The sequence below is a fragment of the Leuresthes tenuis genome, unplaced genomic scaffold (genome assembly GCF_036924035.1).
Source record: "Leuresthes tenuis unplaced genomic scaffold, fLeuTen1.0.hap1 SCAF_17, whole genome shotgun sequence".
In the NCBI taxonomy this organism is placed as follows: domain Eukaryota; kingdom Metazoa; phylum Chordata; class Actinopteri; order Atheriniformes; family Atherinopsidae; genus Leuresthes; species Leuresthes tenuis.
In genome coordinates this window covers 22,562,554-22,580,975 of record NW_027325371.1, presented here as the reverse complement: position 1 = coordinate 22,580,975, position 18,422 = coordinate 22,562,554, and the positions used below count along the sequence as shown (strand labels likewise).

Below are 18,422 nucleotides of genomic sequence, written 5' to 3'. Positions count from 1 at the left end.
ACTCACTAATTGTTTTAAGGTATAGAATTGTGCATCTACCAGAGTGAATATCCACTCTGAGTTTAAATTTTCTCCATAAATTAAGTAACAGTATCAAGAGTCAACTGTCGGGAGGCTACTGCTCTGTCAACCAGACTGATCAATTGTGAGGGTGTGAGATTTTGGGAGCAACCCTCAACAGTATTCATCAATAGCGATTGAGAAAATAAAGACAGTAACAGATTCTTAAATCTAATCACAGCACAACTGGACAGGCACCTACGATGAGGGTTTTTTGCACCAGATTAATTACTTGATTATGAATTCAAACTTTATCAAAAATTGATCAGATAATTGACTTTCTATTTCAATTCTGTCTGTTAGGACAGCATTAATGACTGATGATGGTTGGAGAGGATGATCCTGTGGCTGTCCATGTTGTTGGCAGAGATTAGAGGGCCTTAAATTTTTTAAATTTTGGTTTAGCTTTTTTTGTGCAGATAGAAAATGTTTTTCATGAACTGTCAAATAATAGTGTTTTTGTTGTCCTCTATATGGTGGAATAAGTAATATGATTTTATTACATATGTGTAACAGATTTGTGAGATTAAATTTGATTAAATCATCTCTTAAAATCAAAATCACATAGATGCATGATCTGTACGGATGCTATGCCTTGACTTTCATTTACCTGGTAATTTATTAGTTCTACCCAAGGGCACTGGTCAGGTGATTACTTGAAAAGCGCTAAACAGGTGCATTAATTTTGAAAATGTCCTTTAATGGCTCTTTTTGTGGTGTATACTGCACTTGCAAAATGCAGGAACAAATTCATGGAGCAATTTTTGACCCATTCCACCCTGTGTTGCAGTGCCAATTCACTGTTGTGTGTGTAAATTATTGTATATATCTGACACCAAAGAAATTACATCCTGGGTCCTCTTAAAACAGGTTTATGATTTATTACCTGATTTATGAGAAACATTGACCAATTTTACATTTAAGTGTTCAAAATTACGACAATCATTTGATAAAAATAAAAAAACCCTGAAACATGCTAAGGGCAGCGTTAGTGTTTAGAGTGGGTTGTCCAATAACCAGATGATTGGTGGTTCGATTCCCACTCTCACCACTCAAAAAAGATTGGTGAAACTGACAGCTGGAGGGGTGTACCCTCATGCTCCCTGGGCGCTGTGAATGGCTGCCCACCACTTCAGTGTATGTGCATGTACATGTGTGTCAACAAGTGCCAACCTGGATGGGTTAGAAGCAGAGGACAAATTTTGTGTGTACGCATGACAATAAATCTGATCTTAATCTAAATGTGAAGTTTAGTAAAAATAAAAAAAAAGGTTTACATCATTTTTTAATTTCACTGAATACAAATGGGAATCCTTTTTCCTCAACAAATACAAATAAAATACCAGGTGCTTTGCGTATCTTTACTGGCAAATTTAGCATTGCCAGAATGACTGACTCCCCTTGATTTTAAGCGCATAATTTAAAAAATGCAAAAAAATAAATAAATTCAACAAGAAAATAAAAAGGATCTGCATCTGACCTTAGATTGGATGAACAAAATATTTTGATAAATGTTTGAAGTTACTGAACAAAAAGCAACAACTTTCGCAGTGTAATAATACGATTTCAAAATATATTCTGGAAACGTTTATTTGCCCTTTACTGAAGTTTGAGAACAATCAGAGCCTTTGAATCCTTTCCCACAGTATAAAGAGCCTCCACCATGTTTTACTATAGGTAGGATAGATGGTTTGTCTTTTGCTAACATAGCAATGTTTTATTTCCCATAGAGCTCACGTGTTTCAACTGTCTTTTCAAGATTATATCACAGACTGACTCATCTATAAAACTTTTTGCAAACATTATTCTACCATTACAGTGCCTTTCTTTCTAAAGTGGTGTCACCTTTGGCCTTTGCCTAAATGGAGCCATGCTTGACTCAGTATGATACAAGCTGGAATCACCCTTTAAGATTTGGTTGTTGAGATGGGGTAGTTAAGATTCTCCTAATGCAAAGTATCGTGAAAAGGGGATTTCAAAATATCTTTAGCCCTTGGAGTTGTGCATTGATAGCATGTTTGATACTCTTACAGTTCTCTTGTCTAAACTACTGTAAAATATATATATATATCAGCTCAAATTTGTGGTAACAATGAAGATACATTTTATATGTGTATTTTCACCATGAAAAAACCGACTGGTGAATTTGCCTTCATTTTTTAAGATATTCTGAAATCTGTTCCATAGCTTACATTTTTCACCTCTTACAACTAACCAGAAGTAAAAGATGTAGAGCGTCAAGTAGACATCTGACATAAAAACATAATAGTGAAATATCTTAAGTAATTGGACCTTTTTTTTTTTACTGGCTACCAGTATGCCACCAGTTTACCTCACCATGATGGAAGCTTGTGGGCTTTTCAAAATGTGTGATTGCTGTGTACATTATTGTGAGTACATTTAATTAAAACAAAGACATCTGAAAAACGCTGTAAACTCAAAACTCAAACTCAGCTTTATTCACAACACTTTCTCCAGCACAGGTGCAACCCACAATACTCTCTATTAGCATCTGATTTTAGGATTAAAACATACAACATAAAACATACATATCAGGACTGTACATGCACGTAGAGCTTGATACGCAGGTCTTTGTTTGTTTGTTTTTGTCATAAGGTGAATTTGAGAGCAGGCCCACAGTCCGGGATTTCCACCGCAGGACAACAACAGTGTCCGAGCTGTTGCGCTGCCAAAACCACGAGCTTTGAGTTATTTTCTAGAGGAGCAATGTTTGCTGCAGTTGCCCCCCTCAGGAAGGACCACATGTGGTGGGTTCAGCGCGCACGCCTGTGCGAGGGAGTGCTTTCATTACAACTCTAATTTTTACATGACAGTTTTAAGAAAGAATGGATGATCTTACTCCTTTCTTCCTTTCTTTCTTTCTTCCTTTCTTCCTTTCTTTCTACGATAAAACAGAAATTTTCGTTTAAGGATTTTTTTAAATAAAATTCTAAAAAACTCACTTTGGATAATGAGGTCTATGAGAGTTTGTTGGTCTGATCATTACTGCTCTGCTTCTGCCAGGCACTGAGATTTTGATTTGGGGCCAACCTGCCTCTCTAATGTGTTTATCACACAGGACTCCAACATTTTAAGATGAATCAAATATTTACAGCCTTCTTTCCCTCCTTTTACAGTTTTATAAATCTAAGTTTACAAAATATATGCTGTTATGAAATAAGGCACAATTTTGGCATAAATAACCCTTCATCTAGATTTTTTTTATCGTCTCTACTTATAGTTTGGTCATTTTGCCGGTAAATCTCTTTAATAAGACCAATCAAATTGGTAAGAGAGAAGCACCTTTGCTCTGTTAGTTATTTAGTCCGTCACCTCATTCCTCTTCACTGAAAACTTCTCCTGCAGAACCTTAGTCGGTGTCGGTTGCGATTTGCGCGATTCGGTGACGCGTTGCAGCCAATGAGCTGTGTGCAAAGTCTAGGCCGACGCACTGTGCGCTCTGAGGAGGCGGAACACACACATCAGTCCACTCCGCTGCTTGGTGTCTGTTCACAACTCAGGGAGGTAAACGAGCGCTGGTGAAGTTAGACTGACAGAGGACAGAAAATATACCAACGGATATTTCTACCATATTGACATATTTCTCTGTTATGAGTTCTTGTTTTTGTTCACTGCAGGTTATGATTTCGGTGTTTCCCTGACACGACTTTTGTCTCTCTCTGTTGGACTCGATGGTTTTAAGCAGTGAGCATTTCGTTTGTGGACCCTTCAACTGGGATGGAGTGGAGGGCAAACCCACCTGAACCCGCCACTGCAGTCTGCCCACCTTCTCTCTGAGCGGGAACACAGAGCCGTTTGTCTCCTCTCTGAAAGACTGGTGCAGATTTATGGAGAGTGAAACGCTTCTCTGAGAGTCTGCCTACTTTTATACATTGATGCTGGGTTGCCTTATGATGACCCCCGCTTGGAGGTAATAGCCGACCACAGCACTGCCCCTCGCCCCCAGTGATGACTATGAGCTCTATGTCGGACACTTTAGTCCCAACTGATCCGTCCAAATCGGCGTTTTTGGAGTTCGGCGGCCACGGCTACCCCGGACATCAGCAGACTCCCCTGGGCTTATCCCACAACCATTACTCGGTCCACGGCCTGCACGCTGTCGGGCCCTCGCAGCATGACGGGCCCTTCTCGACCGGAGCATCCTACGGTCGCCCGCTGGGTTACCCGTCGTACCACAGTCCGGTGAGCGCGCACCACCACGGGACATACCTGCCCTACCAGCACGGGGGTCACGGCGGCGCGCTTGGTCACACAAGACTGGAGGATTCTGGTAGGTTTATGCACTTGAGTTGGAAATGATGAATTTGAATTTTACCTTTGTTTCTGAATCTAACCTTAACATAATATTACAATTAACTATTTACAATAGGACAACAGCGCATAATTTGCGTTTACGTTTTCATTTGAAATATGTAAAACGATCTGAGGAAATAGAATTAAATACACACGTAGCCTATAAATACTTTTTTGAAATCATAATTTGGTACAGGCCCACCCTTTTGGGATAAACACGGCTTCTCCAGACATATTAATGCTACAAGGGGCATTTAATGCCACAATATACAATTGATGTGATAATAAATAATTGTGAGCGGAAAATAGACCATAAAAAGTCGGTCTGAAAAACATCAAAAGAAGCCAGTTGAATAAATGGATCCACACGCACGTCGGCCGCAGCGTCGTGTTTGGTGCACATTGGGGTTGGACTGGGGGATGAGATTAAGGCCCGCAGACACCTTGGGACTCTTCATCAGAGGCGGGCACCCTGTGGTGTCCCGCTGCGGCCCGCTGACCTGCTCTCCCTGCTAAACCCAAACCCTCCTCCTCATCACCTTTTATCACTCAGCGCAAACAGGCCTGCTGCGTCACCGACGTGAAGATGAGAGATTTTGAGCCTTCTTTAAAAGTAAAACATCTATACAATCCCCACCTGCAAGAGAAATCATTTTACATCATATTCTTATTTGTGAGCAATAGTGATAATTTCTTTCGAGTCCAACCGTTAAAAAAGCACGTATTTTAAAGCTACCAAAAACAGCCAAAAGCAAATGCGATTTTTTTTTCAGGACAATATTTAATTTGTTCAAAGAGCAAAAATCCAGATTACATGGTCAAGTATAAAAATACAAGTTAGCTCATTTAAATGCAAAGATTTGAAGATTTGTTGATTTCCTCAGCGAGGTTATTTTTTATTATAAATGTATAAATATGAATACGGTTATTATTGGTGGATTAGATTTGATTGAACTGGTTTGCATTGAATTAAATTATAATTGGATTGAATTGGACTTGCTTACTTTCTCCTTACAGCATCCTGAGGTGACTTTTGTTGTGAATTGGCGCAGTGGGTATATAAACAAACTCAAATTAAGTGAAATTCATTCATATAAGCTGAAGTGTCTGTCTGTCAAGTTCTATCCACTATATGTAACTATAAATATTAACAATCCCTCTATATTCAAAAATGGATATACATCTTATTGTGCTATTTCACAGACAGGGTTAGGGTCAAAGCCATCCATGCATTAATTTCTCTTTTTTAATCTGTTTCAGAACTTAGTCAGTTACATAAGATAAAAATCAGTCAAGAAATCCAAAGAAACACACACACACATAAATGTATATATTCATATATAGCTCCAGCAACATAGTTAATGTGAGAAAGAAAGTGGGATAAATGATGGCATAGTTTGGTAAATTTACATATATCAGAATTTGATTAAGAATTTTTTATACATTATGTATCATTATGTAAATGACTGAAAATACAAGTGAACTTGCAGTCTAGAAATTTTTCATAAATATGATACTAACGGATACCTCAAATCAGAACTTCCAGCTCTCTTAGTTTGATTTTGCATGACGTGTAAATGCTTCCATAATGTAAGTGTATTGATAGGTAAACAGATAGATTTATGGCCATCACAGACAGTATATTCATAAACATAATTCTAAAGAGTTGGCACAGAAAGTCCTCCACTTTAAAGCAGAATTATTCACATAAATGACTTAATAAAATTACCCCTTGATGTCATAACAACAGCTTTATGGGAATCTGTTTTTTTCCCCCCTTTATTAAATGTTCTGTTTGTAGTCAACTTCACATTTGATCAGACGTTCAGTGTTGTGTGTGGGTTAGTCAGGTCTGTGCAGTGCCAAACACAAGTTCCAGACAAAACAAAGTGTAAAAATCCAGTTGTGTATTTGTCAAATCTTTTCCAAGGACTTCCCCTGTCCTCTGCCCCTTTGCAGGGTCGGTGGGTTTCAGAGTCGGTGCTGCCACTTCAGGTTGCAGGAGTTGCATCTCAGTTACAAAATTTGAGCGTCTTGTGAGGCCTCGGCTTGTCCACAGCTGTTCTCTTCTGCCACTGCAGGCTGTAAGCTCATGTCATAACAAAGATCAGCGTGGGCGAACTTATACAGAGTATAGCTTTCTTGAGAGAGAAAAAAAATAAAAAAGCCATCTCGGCTGAGCTGTGTGTATGACTGAATACCTGTAAACCACACCGATTTTGAAAGGATTAGCTGGATTTATTTTGCACACACTGTTATATACAGACTTCTTTTAAACTAATAAGTATATGTTATAATTTCAATAGCAGCCTGGTCTTAAATCAACATATGTTTTTATACACACAAAACCACAAGGTTAAAAATTGACGACAAATAAGCTGAGTTAACTTTATAAGGTAACAGTTGCTTCTTTGAACCCAGTGTTGATGGCATTTTGGGTTGGATGGAAATATTTTTCTACAAAGGGGCACTCAGTAAAGTCTTTTAAAGGGGGTAAAGACAATTTAAGCAATCTATTTGATTTTTAGCTTGTGAAATTTACTGTACATATTTTTTATATATTACAAATTGAAAATCCTTATTTTTCATATTTCAGTATTAGAAAATTTATCTTACAAGATTATCCTCTTGTTTTGTTAGAATATTATATGGTTATTTTATTATCAGTATCAGTAAAGAGTATGTATATGAATTGTGTTGGAAGTAAACGTCAGATGGTGAAGATACTAAAAGGCTTATACGCAAATAAACAAAAAACGAAAAGTGAAACTTTCACTTTCCTTAAATAAATGTATGGTTTTGTATTTAAATAGAGACTTGGATAGTTGGCAAATTCCAACTTTGCTCCATCAATTTCTTTTTTAAATTGTATCCATACTAAGCCCTATAATCTATTAATGTGTTTTATTTTCTTTATTTTTGTGGCATGAAACCACTCATCAAAAGATTCAGCTCTGTTTGAACACTGAGTCTAGACATTTATTTCAGGAAAATTGTTCTCTCGCTTCTCTTCACTTTAGAGCATGAAAAGCCCACAGCAGTGATAGAGAATGGGGAGGTGAGGCTGAACGGGAAAGGGAAGAAAATAAGGAAGCCTCGAACCATCTACTCCAGTTTGCAGCTCCAGGCACTCAACCAGCGCTTCCAGCAAACGCAGTACCTCGCCCTCCCCGAGAGGGCCGATCTGGCAGCCAAACTGGGCCTCACACAGACCCAGGTACGATAGAAGATAAGTCACATATGGAAAAAGATGCATAATAAATCAAAGTGGGCTATTTGTATTATTACACACTGAGAAAAAAAAAAACACTCTCCCAACAGTAACCCATCTGTAACATAAAATGTTTTGAAGGGAAGCATGGAATAAGAATTAAAATGAATTTCCACATGCATACACAAAAATCTGAAAAATTGAATACATTATATCAAGGTATTAAAAAAATCATGAAAAAATTACTTTTGAAGTTGCTTTCATTGAGATTATGAGCACTATACAACACCTAAACTAAACCTAAAATAAATAAAACTTGATTTAATCCAAATCAATCACACCTCTGATTGTTTTCTTTGTTCAAAGTCAAGACAAATTAAAGGCCCTGTTCATTCAGGCAACTGTCGATTCTTGCTTATGGGTGTCACCACAAGTTATTCCGGGTGTAATTAGAAACTGATACTTGTAGACATAAATCTAAATGTCTTTGGAATATGAGTCACAGATCATGTCTTGAAATCAATGCAAAAGACATGAAGCCGATGATACAAGAGCAAAGTAAATCAAACAGGGTGGCACTGAGTGCATGTTTCGTCTTTAGTTGTGGTTAAAATAGGATTTTCTACTGGTCATTTTTCCTAGTCATTACTTTGATTTGGCTGTTTTCTTTCTCTGCAAAGTGCACACACATGCTGTCACAGACTAACATAGGCTTATTGGTGGCTATTTTGTAATGTGACGTTGGTGAATCATTGGATCGTGTTTTCTCAACCTCCAGACCATCATGTCGTTTTTTTCATGAAGTTGCATTGTAATGTAACTGTAATCCATGTATTTTACATAAGCTATGTCCAGCTAATTGACAATAGTAGTTCAACTCTAATTCGATTGATTGAAGCAGGTACATGTTTGTAGCCAAATTGAAATGGGTGATATTCCACTTACTATTACTAGTACTTATTGTAAATTCAATTTTCCAAGAATGATAGATTTCATTTAATGTATTTCCAATTAGGTACAATTTAACAATTCAAAGGTTGCTTAATCTTATAAACTCAAACTACACAGGCTCACAAGAGGAGGTGATAGCTAGGCTACTGATAATCTAGTTAATCTTTGCCAGTTAGTTTAGTTGGTGCTTTTCTGTCATTTCAGGATTTGGCTACTATTTAGTAATACTGAAAAACAAGCTAAACTTAGTAAAGCTTAGCAAGACACAGGTCAAAACAGCAGATTAAAAGGATATTTCCGTTTTGCCTGCAATAGACAGTGAGCCAAACTAAAATTTACTTAGGAGTAAGCCATGATAGGAACAAATGTTACACCATCTAAAACAACTTAAACCTCAAACATTTCATAGCACTATGAGCTATATTGTGGATTTTCACGTCACATCAGACACGGTTATTTGTGTCATTTATTAAATATACTCGTTGTTGGGCTTTTGGTCCTCTCGAAAACAAATAAAAAGTTAGACATTTTATTCAGAATTAAAAGATATTACATCCAGCGCGATCCTTGCCTAAACAAGATAGCAACATCCAAATGATAAACTCAAAGCTTCAAATTGGTAGTCCACAAATCAGTGGTTGATGTCACAGTCTGTGGATTCAGTTTTAACCAAATACAGGTGCATCTAATAACAAATTCATTTCACTCGCACCAGCAAGAACTGAAATTGTAACCGAAAAAAAAATAACATGCTGGTTTTTGTTACACTTACATATTCCTAATGTGTACAAATGGCTTACTTTGTCTGAATGCACAGCCGCAATTATCTATAATCCTGGCTGTGATCATAGTTGTTGCACTTCATGAAGCAACAGCAGAAAATGAGTGTGCTGGGCATAAAGTAACATTTCAAATCCAAACAAAAAGGGGTTTGTGGCACATGTAAACCTTTACTCTGTGTAAAATTACTGCATATACATTACACCTGTCAGAGAGGTGAAAAATGAACTTTTAAGTTCTGAGCAGGTGCCCTCTCCAAGAACATTATAGTGGACAATATAAATGAATAACTTATTTGAAATATGATGCTTTCATGTGTGTATGTGTACTCTGTATACATGAGTAGCTGATCTCATCAACTGAACGGTCCTAATCCCCCATGAATTAAACACTGCAGCTATGTTTACACTAGGAATAAGAGATAATCTGTTCATTTTTGCCTTTGCTTTTTGTGGCAGTAAAGTGGTTGTAATTGTGGCCTACTGCAGTTCATCCTCATATAAATGCTCACTGAAGAAGCACAATACATGCTTATTCAAGAAGCACAATGTTTTTTAGAGTTACATTGGATCAGAGAAAGTGGGCTTTAACAAACTAGTCTTCACGTGTCTTGGACTTGAGCCACTCTATTTTCAAAAGATACATGATAATTATAGTTTGATTATTGAAGACACAGTTTTATGGTTTTGGGATAAAGACTGAATGTAGTCAGCACCAGTTCTAAATTCCCTATTTCTGAGACATAGCAGAAAGTAACTTTTTATATAAATCACATATAATTATAGTCATTAACAATCCCGTAATGCACGTCATACGTTACAGGTGCCAAGATTACTGTAGAGAGACTTCATGGCAAACATAATGAGATGGGATGATCGTTGATATTTGCCAGCTTTCTCAGTTTAATGCTTTTCTCTTAAGTTTAAAGTTCTAATGTATGATATTTTCAAATTCTTTACAACATCCAACAAGTACTTGCTATGGGAAGGTATAGTGGGGAATTCATGCCCTGATCAGAGTGTAAAGCCTCTCTTTGGCATCTTCTATTTCCTACTATTCTATTTTGAAGCTGCTCACTGCAGCTTTTTAGGGTTGTGTTTAAACCCTTTAATGTCCTTAGTAGATGAGCAGAGTTTGTGAGCTTTTGGATAAAACTAAACTAGCTAGCTAACTGCTTTCTCATCCGCTCTGCATTAGTGTTATGGACAGTTTTGCAAACACGCCTGTTGTAATTTTTTGCCACCACTTGCAAGTTGTCTAGAAAACATGTAGGAATCTGAATGTTGGTTACGCCTACCTATTTTGGCACTGTTGTTGGTCCTTTAGCTTTAGAATAATTAAGATTGTCCTGCGCAGTTATTGTCTGTGCACAGTTCACAGGTGCTTCTTTGTTCTTTATTGTTGTAATAAGCTTCATCCTTTTTGTAATGAAATAGCTTGTGGATCTCTCTTCAGATTCAATCAAATGTATGAACCAGTCAACATTCAACCAACACCTTGCGTCAAGGACAACATCCTATTAGTATTACTCTACAGTTAAGAGAGTGGAATTTATCCTATCACCAAAAACTCAGCAAGAGAGAAATGGTGCTTCTCAAACCTCTGGTATGCCACATCACCAAATCTTAAAATCTTACCAAAAGACTGCTCCGATGTGATGAACAGGATTTTTTTAAGGTGCCTTTGTTCGATGTAAAAGCAACCACCCTACTTTGCTCTTATTGAAGATGTTCCCAAGTAAAGAATGATTGATTGACACAATATGCTTTCAAATTTAGTTTGTTTGCATACACTATATTCGCTGTCACCTTAAAGGACCATGATGTGTTCCATCAAAGACCAGAAAAGTATTAAGTACTAGTCTAAATGGTAATTTGGCTGCCAGCTTACAGCTATCAGCTATCAGACAGTCATGTCAGTGTTTTTGCTGATGTGTGTGTAGGGTGTTTTTGATAGCGTGACCCACTTATCAGAGCTATTTTGTTATGTATTTTCAAAATGAAAGGAAGTAGACTTTCTTAACCAAAGAATTCATATCCTACCATGGGAGCATCCTCGCCTTCCAGATTCACCTGAAGTCACCTTGAGCAAAACTTTTTAGTAGCTGTAAGTGGAGTTTATCAACAATCATTTTTAAGGAATTTAAAAAAAACATAGTATAATTGCTCAATTTCCGCAGTCATCATACAGTTGTTTCCTTTTCTAATGATTCTCTTTGAGGAAAAATTTGCTTTTGTGTCATGTGATGCTGCAATGAGACGTGCAGATTATACATTTAACTGTCAATTAAACATTGACAACAAGTATTAGGAAATGTCCTACACAAAGTTTCAGAAAAGTTTAGGCATTCATTTCATGTTGACTCCAGAGTAATTAGTGTTAGAGTTTGGATTACAGATCACTGTCTCAAATATAGAGAACTGTGGGGAAAAAGTACATTAAATTTGAAATATAAAACAATGTTTCGTATTGTATTTTCAGGCTTGTTTTTTCTCTTCTGGGGGTGACACTGTTGATTTATGGAGACAGAACAGCTTGTAGTGAAGCACACAGTCAGCTGTAATCAGCACAGTCTGCAAATGTGCATACTGTATGTGCTTTATGTATTAGCCTGTGCACATTCCTCGCATACATCTGTGCACACAAACACACACACTTATCCATCCACTCAAACATATGCAGTCCAAATGGACATTTTCATACACATGTAAAGAAACACACACACTTGACGATAGTGATCATGCACCACATCTCCATCCCGCCTTCATGCCATTAGGCTGTCAGCCAACCACTGACCACTTTCCATTGAAATCGCAAATGTTCCCAGACGCAGCTGAGAAATGGCACGTAGCACAGTTCAGATGTTTTTCCTCAAAAATCTCTCCATCTTTGTCCTTTTCTCACACACACACACCCATGCACACACCCCCGCATACACACTGCCTATGGGACTTGCAATTAGATTTTTTTTTTTTTTAAACCAGGATTGAAAAATATGTGGAGAGTTTATTTTAATATTTTAATATTTAATACTAATGTTCAAACACACACACACACTCAGTGGCACCTGGAATGCTTCTTAGCCGCAGTCCTCCCTTAATGTCAGTGTCAATAGCTGTGCTCTCATGGAAGCTGTCAGCTCCATGTTGCTGCTGGAATATGAAACCAATAATTACAGTAGAAATCCTCTTACCGAGGCTGCATTAACTTAACGTGCTGTTGATTGATTCCTGGCCTCATAAACATGTTCCACATGCTCACTTGAGGTTTTTGTCTGTAGTGATATACCAGTGCACGTATTAAGCAAACTGTAAGAATTGAAGTGTATTGGCAGATAATTTCACTTCTGTATCATTTTGATTATTAAAAAGTGTGACAAACAGTACAACTAAAATAAGGACTTTAGGTTTAAGAAATTTTCAATACTGTTAGAACTGCCTATGTTAAATACAGAAATTAAATAATTTGCGGGATAGCGTTTAAAGAGCAATTACAAGTTTATTACTGAATAACAGCACAATGGGCTGTAATTATAATGGTATTCCGCATTTATGGAGTGATAGTTAGATTTTACGTATTTGCCGCTATCCATTGTAACTTCAAACAGGCTGTGATTGACTTCAACAAATATATTTGAAGAATAGAGGTCCAATTAAATTTCAAATTTCACTCTCCGTGACCTCCTTTTTGAGACTCAAAAGCTGGGTGTGAAAGCTGGGAGCTTTTTTGGTTATTGCATAAAGAGATAATTTTTTCCAGATATTCTAAGTCAATTAGATCAGTCTCAAATGAGATTTTTTTAAAAACAGAATTTAATATCTTCCATAAAAGCCCTTCAGCCATCTTCAAAATACTTATAAACTCTCACTATGGAGGAGAAAACAATTTTAGTGCCAAGACTATTTTTTCTCTTTCATCTTTTTCTTTTTCACTGTCTGCCAGAGCATTTTTCTTTTACAGCACAGTTAAAACCTATTTCACACAAAAGTATCCCTGACTGACTGTGTTGTTATTTGTGATTCATTCGTTCCCATTGAGAGGCTGCCCAAGAGGCACATTCATGTAATTTGATGCTCAATTTGCAGACATGCTGGAAACAGTGATGAAAACAGTGATGCTAATTATATCCACAACAGCATGACTGAATCATATCAAATACAAAACAATGAATATTTAAAAATACTCCAACAGTATTGTGTCTCATATCTATACTTGATATCCTTAAGTTCATGCTGCCATATATTTTCATATCAATCATAATACTAATAATAATAAATTATTTGGACTTTAAAATTTCACAAAGCTGAGCATTTGTGTTCTTTAAAGTTGCACATCTGAATGTGTGCATTTGCAAATTTTGCTCTCTAAACCTTTATACGAGGCTGCAGGAATTAAAGTGTTGTACAATACCATATCATACCATTTATATAGGTTCTAGCAGGTAAATTGTCTTTTGATAGCTGCTCCAAAATGTATATGTGAATTTTACAGTCATTTGAAAATACTTGAAGATGTCTTTATTGTATTGTCACATATCACTAGAGTAAGGAGGAAGATATAATTGAGATGTTGCAAAAAACATTTGGTTGTTCATACATTTTGACAAAATTTCATGAACTTTTAATACAACAAAATCTCAAAAACATTTGAGCAATGAGCCAGCAGAGAAAGGTCATTCTTGTGATGTATAACAGATGTTGTAAAATACCATCAATACTCAGCCAGCTTTAAGTGGCAATGTAAAAACTGGTTATACTTTGGTTGTAGTTGTTATTGTACAGAACCATCATCATAAATGGAACGTCACAATCTATGTTTTAGGGACTTAACATGTTCAGCCGAATTGAAGAAAAAGACATATTCGAGTTATTTTTTTTCCATTGACTATCAATTGTTATATATTTTTGTTCTAAATTTGAAAATAAATATTTCTTTTGATGAACAGCAGTCATGTAGTGTGTAGTTAAGTAGGCATTTATTCATAAAAAAAATAAGTCATTATATTGGAATTCATGTAAATCAGTTTTAGACAGCCATTTAAAAAATTTACATCTTGTTACACACTGAAAATCAGTTTCACAAGTCGTGAAATATCCTGATATCAATGTAACAATAAATAATATGGAGTCTTTTTTTCCACTGTATGTTGTCATGTAAGCTGTGTAAAGAAGTTGAGGGCTAGATAGCCTAATCGAGATAACATTCATACAAACTTGCAGACTTTAAACACTGTAAATTATGATGCTTTAGCAAAGTAACAGTAATGCTGTATTAATTGCAGGCTGTGTGTGTGTAAAGTAATGTCATTCCCATACAGCAGACACAGTGAAGCCAAATTCTGAATACTTCTGGCAATTATGTCACATTTACACAGCAGCTGCTATGTGAGCAAGAATTGTATATATGGCTGAGTTTAGGCAGCCACACTCATCCTGAGTCAATACCATCATTTAAGGCCAAATTAATCATAATGAAACTTCAGATTTAGGAAAGACATTCTTTGCTAGGCTGTGATGTTACAACAGGTTTAGTGGCTTCTAATACTGCTGTAGGGTTGTATTGTGGCTTGGCCAACTTTACTTCTATTTGTATAACTTAATTTTAGCTTTTAAAATCATAATATATTACACCCACTGACTTGTTGTGGTTCATTATTGTGTTATTCTGGTGTTCTAATAATTTCTAAGTTAATTCTATTCATATTTCATTATTTTGCACAAAGTTGTTTTGAAGGTTTTTAATGTTTGAAAAATGCTGAATTTATCAAACAGTAGAATAGACAACTGTTCACTTGTTGGAAACATGAGTGGAGCAGCTAAGTCTTATACTAACAGCAAACAGAGGGTTTAAATAGTTGACAGTCAATCTGTCACTTGTGCCTCTCTTAGCTATAAAACACAACCGTTGACGGAAGGTATCATTAATCCTTCACCTATCTACATAGCCTGCTTGATGGTTCTTGATAATGGCGTATTAACATTAGCTAAGCTTTTAATTAGGAGGACTAATAGACTAATATGGCTACATATTCAAGTCTACATATTTGAGGTTTGTCCTAGTTGTTTGGTTGTTGACTCTTGTCAAATATTTCAGTGGTTTGAATTGATATTTTAATCTGCTCCCCTCAAGAATAAGTAGTGTTAGCTCACTTTACTACTAGAGCCTTATGAACCAGTGACACTGTTCAGTGGGACAAACTGAAGAATTGAGAATATTAGCAAACTTGAATCAAAACTTAAGTTAGCTACCTTTACTTGCAATGGGCTAAGAAGAGATAACATTGGCTGCCAGTAGTGCAAAAGACAAAGCAGTACATAGTGTACAGAAAATGGTATTTATGTAAGATTTCTAAAGGATTTTCTAGTTTTGTTCTATTGGTCAGTAGTTTTGAGAAATCTAAGTAATTATTAACCCAACTGGGCTACATGTTGAATTACCTGAATTACCATCAAATTACTTTTATATTAATTCTGATATCGTCTTAATTGTGGGGAAGTTCCTTTATTTTCTTTTTTAAATCATTGGCTTAATTAACAAAAAGTGCAACTTGGAGGATTTTAATGGTTAAGGATAAAATATACATATGAATCAATACAGTGGGTCGACAAAATATCGAGCATACTTCTTCACACTGTATGTTATATTTCGGCAGCTTAGTGGCCTGTGTTTGACATCTGCCCATCCAGTTACTGGGTCCCAAGTTTGGGTATTAACTCCTTCCCTTTCTCCATCTTCCAGGTGAAAATATGGTTCCAAAACAAACGATCCAAATACAAGAAGATCATGAAGAATGGGCCCTGTGGACCTGAGGGAGACCACCTTGCTCCACCACCGCCATCTTCCTCATCTCCATGCTCCCTATGGGACATCAATATGGCTGCCAAAGGTGCACCAGTGCACTCAGGGGGATACATGAACAATTTTGGACACTGGTACCCTGGACATCAGCAGGACTCCATGCCAAGGACTCAGATGATGTGACACACAGGAGGATGCAATACTTCCAGGAAATGTTGTGGATTTATACCAGCAGTGAACAGATATTGCAATACCATACTTTAAAGAGAAAAAAAAAAGAAAGAAACTGTGCCACATTGGCTGAACACTGCAGCCCTGACCACAGCTTACTTACAATTCAAGGAGAACTGTAATTTCAAAATTGTAGCTTTTTATTAGCATTGACCTTAGACTCTTAATTTGTGTAAGGATGAATATTATTTTAGATAAATAATTAAAAATTACAAGACCAAAATTAATTGGTATTTCTGCCTCCAGGGAGTCACATCTATCAAGTCATATTGGATCAAGCTAAAAAAAAAGCTCTAAGCAAATGCCAGCCCTGCATCTCTGATTCTGGACATTTTGGATATTATTTTCTGACTTTTTATTGGTATTACAGTGAGACAAAAAACAAAACAACAAAAAAAAATGTGTTCACTTTCTAATGATTTAATTTTTTTGTATAATATAAATGACCCTACTTGTTTGCTAATGTTAAAGACGTTCAAATGAAAGAACTGAAATAAAGTTCTTCTGGTGCTGACTGCTGTGTCTGTCGTCTGTATAGGATATAAACTTAAAATACCTACAGCACTGCTGTCCTCTAAGGATGGATTTTAAGTCAATTTTACTTTCAAATTCATTACAACAATTAAAAAATTAAAGAATAAAAAAAAAAAAAAAACACTATCACCTGTTCATCACAGCACACTTTATCTGGAAAAAAATATATATTTTTTTTATATTTTATGTGATTTTGTTTATGTCCATCTGTGGACAATATTTCTTTTCTTACTTTTAACAATTATATCCAACTCAAATTTCAGTTAACTAAAACATTTTCCTTTTCAGTTCTTTGTGTATCCCAGTGGCCTGAAGCCATTTTCTTTTAAAGTCGTAAATCAGAAGAAGCAAGTTATGTCTTACGCCCCAATAAACATCTGGAAACGCAAAAACAGTCGTCAAACATTGTCAATGTCAATTTTTTATTTTTTTAAATGACCATGTCAATTATAAGTAATTTAGGACACAGCTTGTTAAATAAAGCTTTGTGTAATTATGTATAATTATCAGTCAGGGGAATATCCTTCTGTCTCAGGTCCTAAAGGAAAAGGCAGGGAAGTAATGGGTTACTTCAAACTAGATTGAGTTCTAATCCTTTTATAGCTAATTGATCTGTTGAAATTAAATCATAGGTTTGCATCAATGTAACTATCATTTTTTGAAAATCATTCGAAATTCTGTTTAAAAAAAAAAAAAAATTCAAATAATTATTACATATTTTCCAATATTGTGTTTGCATTTTAATGGCAAGATGGTTGTACAGGCCACATAAAAATTCTGGCTAAATGAGTCTCAGGTGTGGCTACCATGTAAACAATAATTAAAAAGCCATAACATGCTTTTCTTTGGTGCAATGTGAAGTATTTATGTGATATATATATATATATATATATATAGAGAGAGAGTACTTTATATATATAGAGTACTTTCTTTTCAACAGAAAAGAATTTGGATCGGTTTGCAGTTTTTCAAGGTAACTCACATTCCTCCTTTATTCTCAGTTTGAACTAAACATCTTGAATTTTGAATGTTCTTTCCATCGAACTATCCCAGTTATCATCGGCCCAATGTAGATGGTCTTTTGCACACTTCAGTGTCTTCATCTTGTTTTCAGGGAATAAGAGTTTTCTTTGCTCTACAAACTCTGCAGGCTCTACCTGGAGCCGTCTTCCAACAGTTGATACAGACTTTGCAGTTGCATGTGCGTTATCAAGTTGGCCTGTCAGTTGAGAAACATTTGAGCATCAATCAGAACATAAAAAACAAAAAAAAAAACAAACAAAAAAACCACTTCTCTCCTGTAATGGACATCACTGTGTGCATCCCAATGCAGGACAGGTCAGAGCATGTTCCAGTGAGGTGATCCAAAATGCGGGCATTCTGAGATTATCTCAAAACTTGGTTCTCTTGTTAGTAAAGCTCCGCCTGTCTCTTAATTAATTTGAAAGAAGATTTGAAATGAGATGTGGAAATCATCATTTTGAAATGGTTAGTGATTATCTTAAACATTATCAAAATGGCAGAACATTAGTACAATATTGTC

At 36.1% G+C, this 18,422-nt stretch overlaps 1 protein-coding gene across 1 annotated transcript; it reads left to right on the top strand.

Moving 5' to 3' along the window:
• Positions 1 to 3,517: 3,517 nt before the first annotated feature.
• LOC140273676 (homeobox protein Dlx4a-like) lies at positions 3,518 to 16,419 on the top strand. The gene is made up of 3 exons (XM_072369317.1): positions 3,518 to 4,351; positions 7,395 to 7,591; positions 16,055 to 16,419. Exons 1-3 carry the CDS (start codon positions 4,030 to 4,032, stop codon positions 16,295 to 16,297), a joined length of 762 nt encoding a protein of 253 aa, XP_072225418.1. The 5' UTR covers positions 3,518 to 4,029; the 3' UTR covers positions 16,298 to 16,419.
• Positions 16,420 to 18,422: the final 2,003 nt, after the last annotated feature.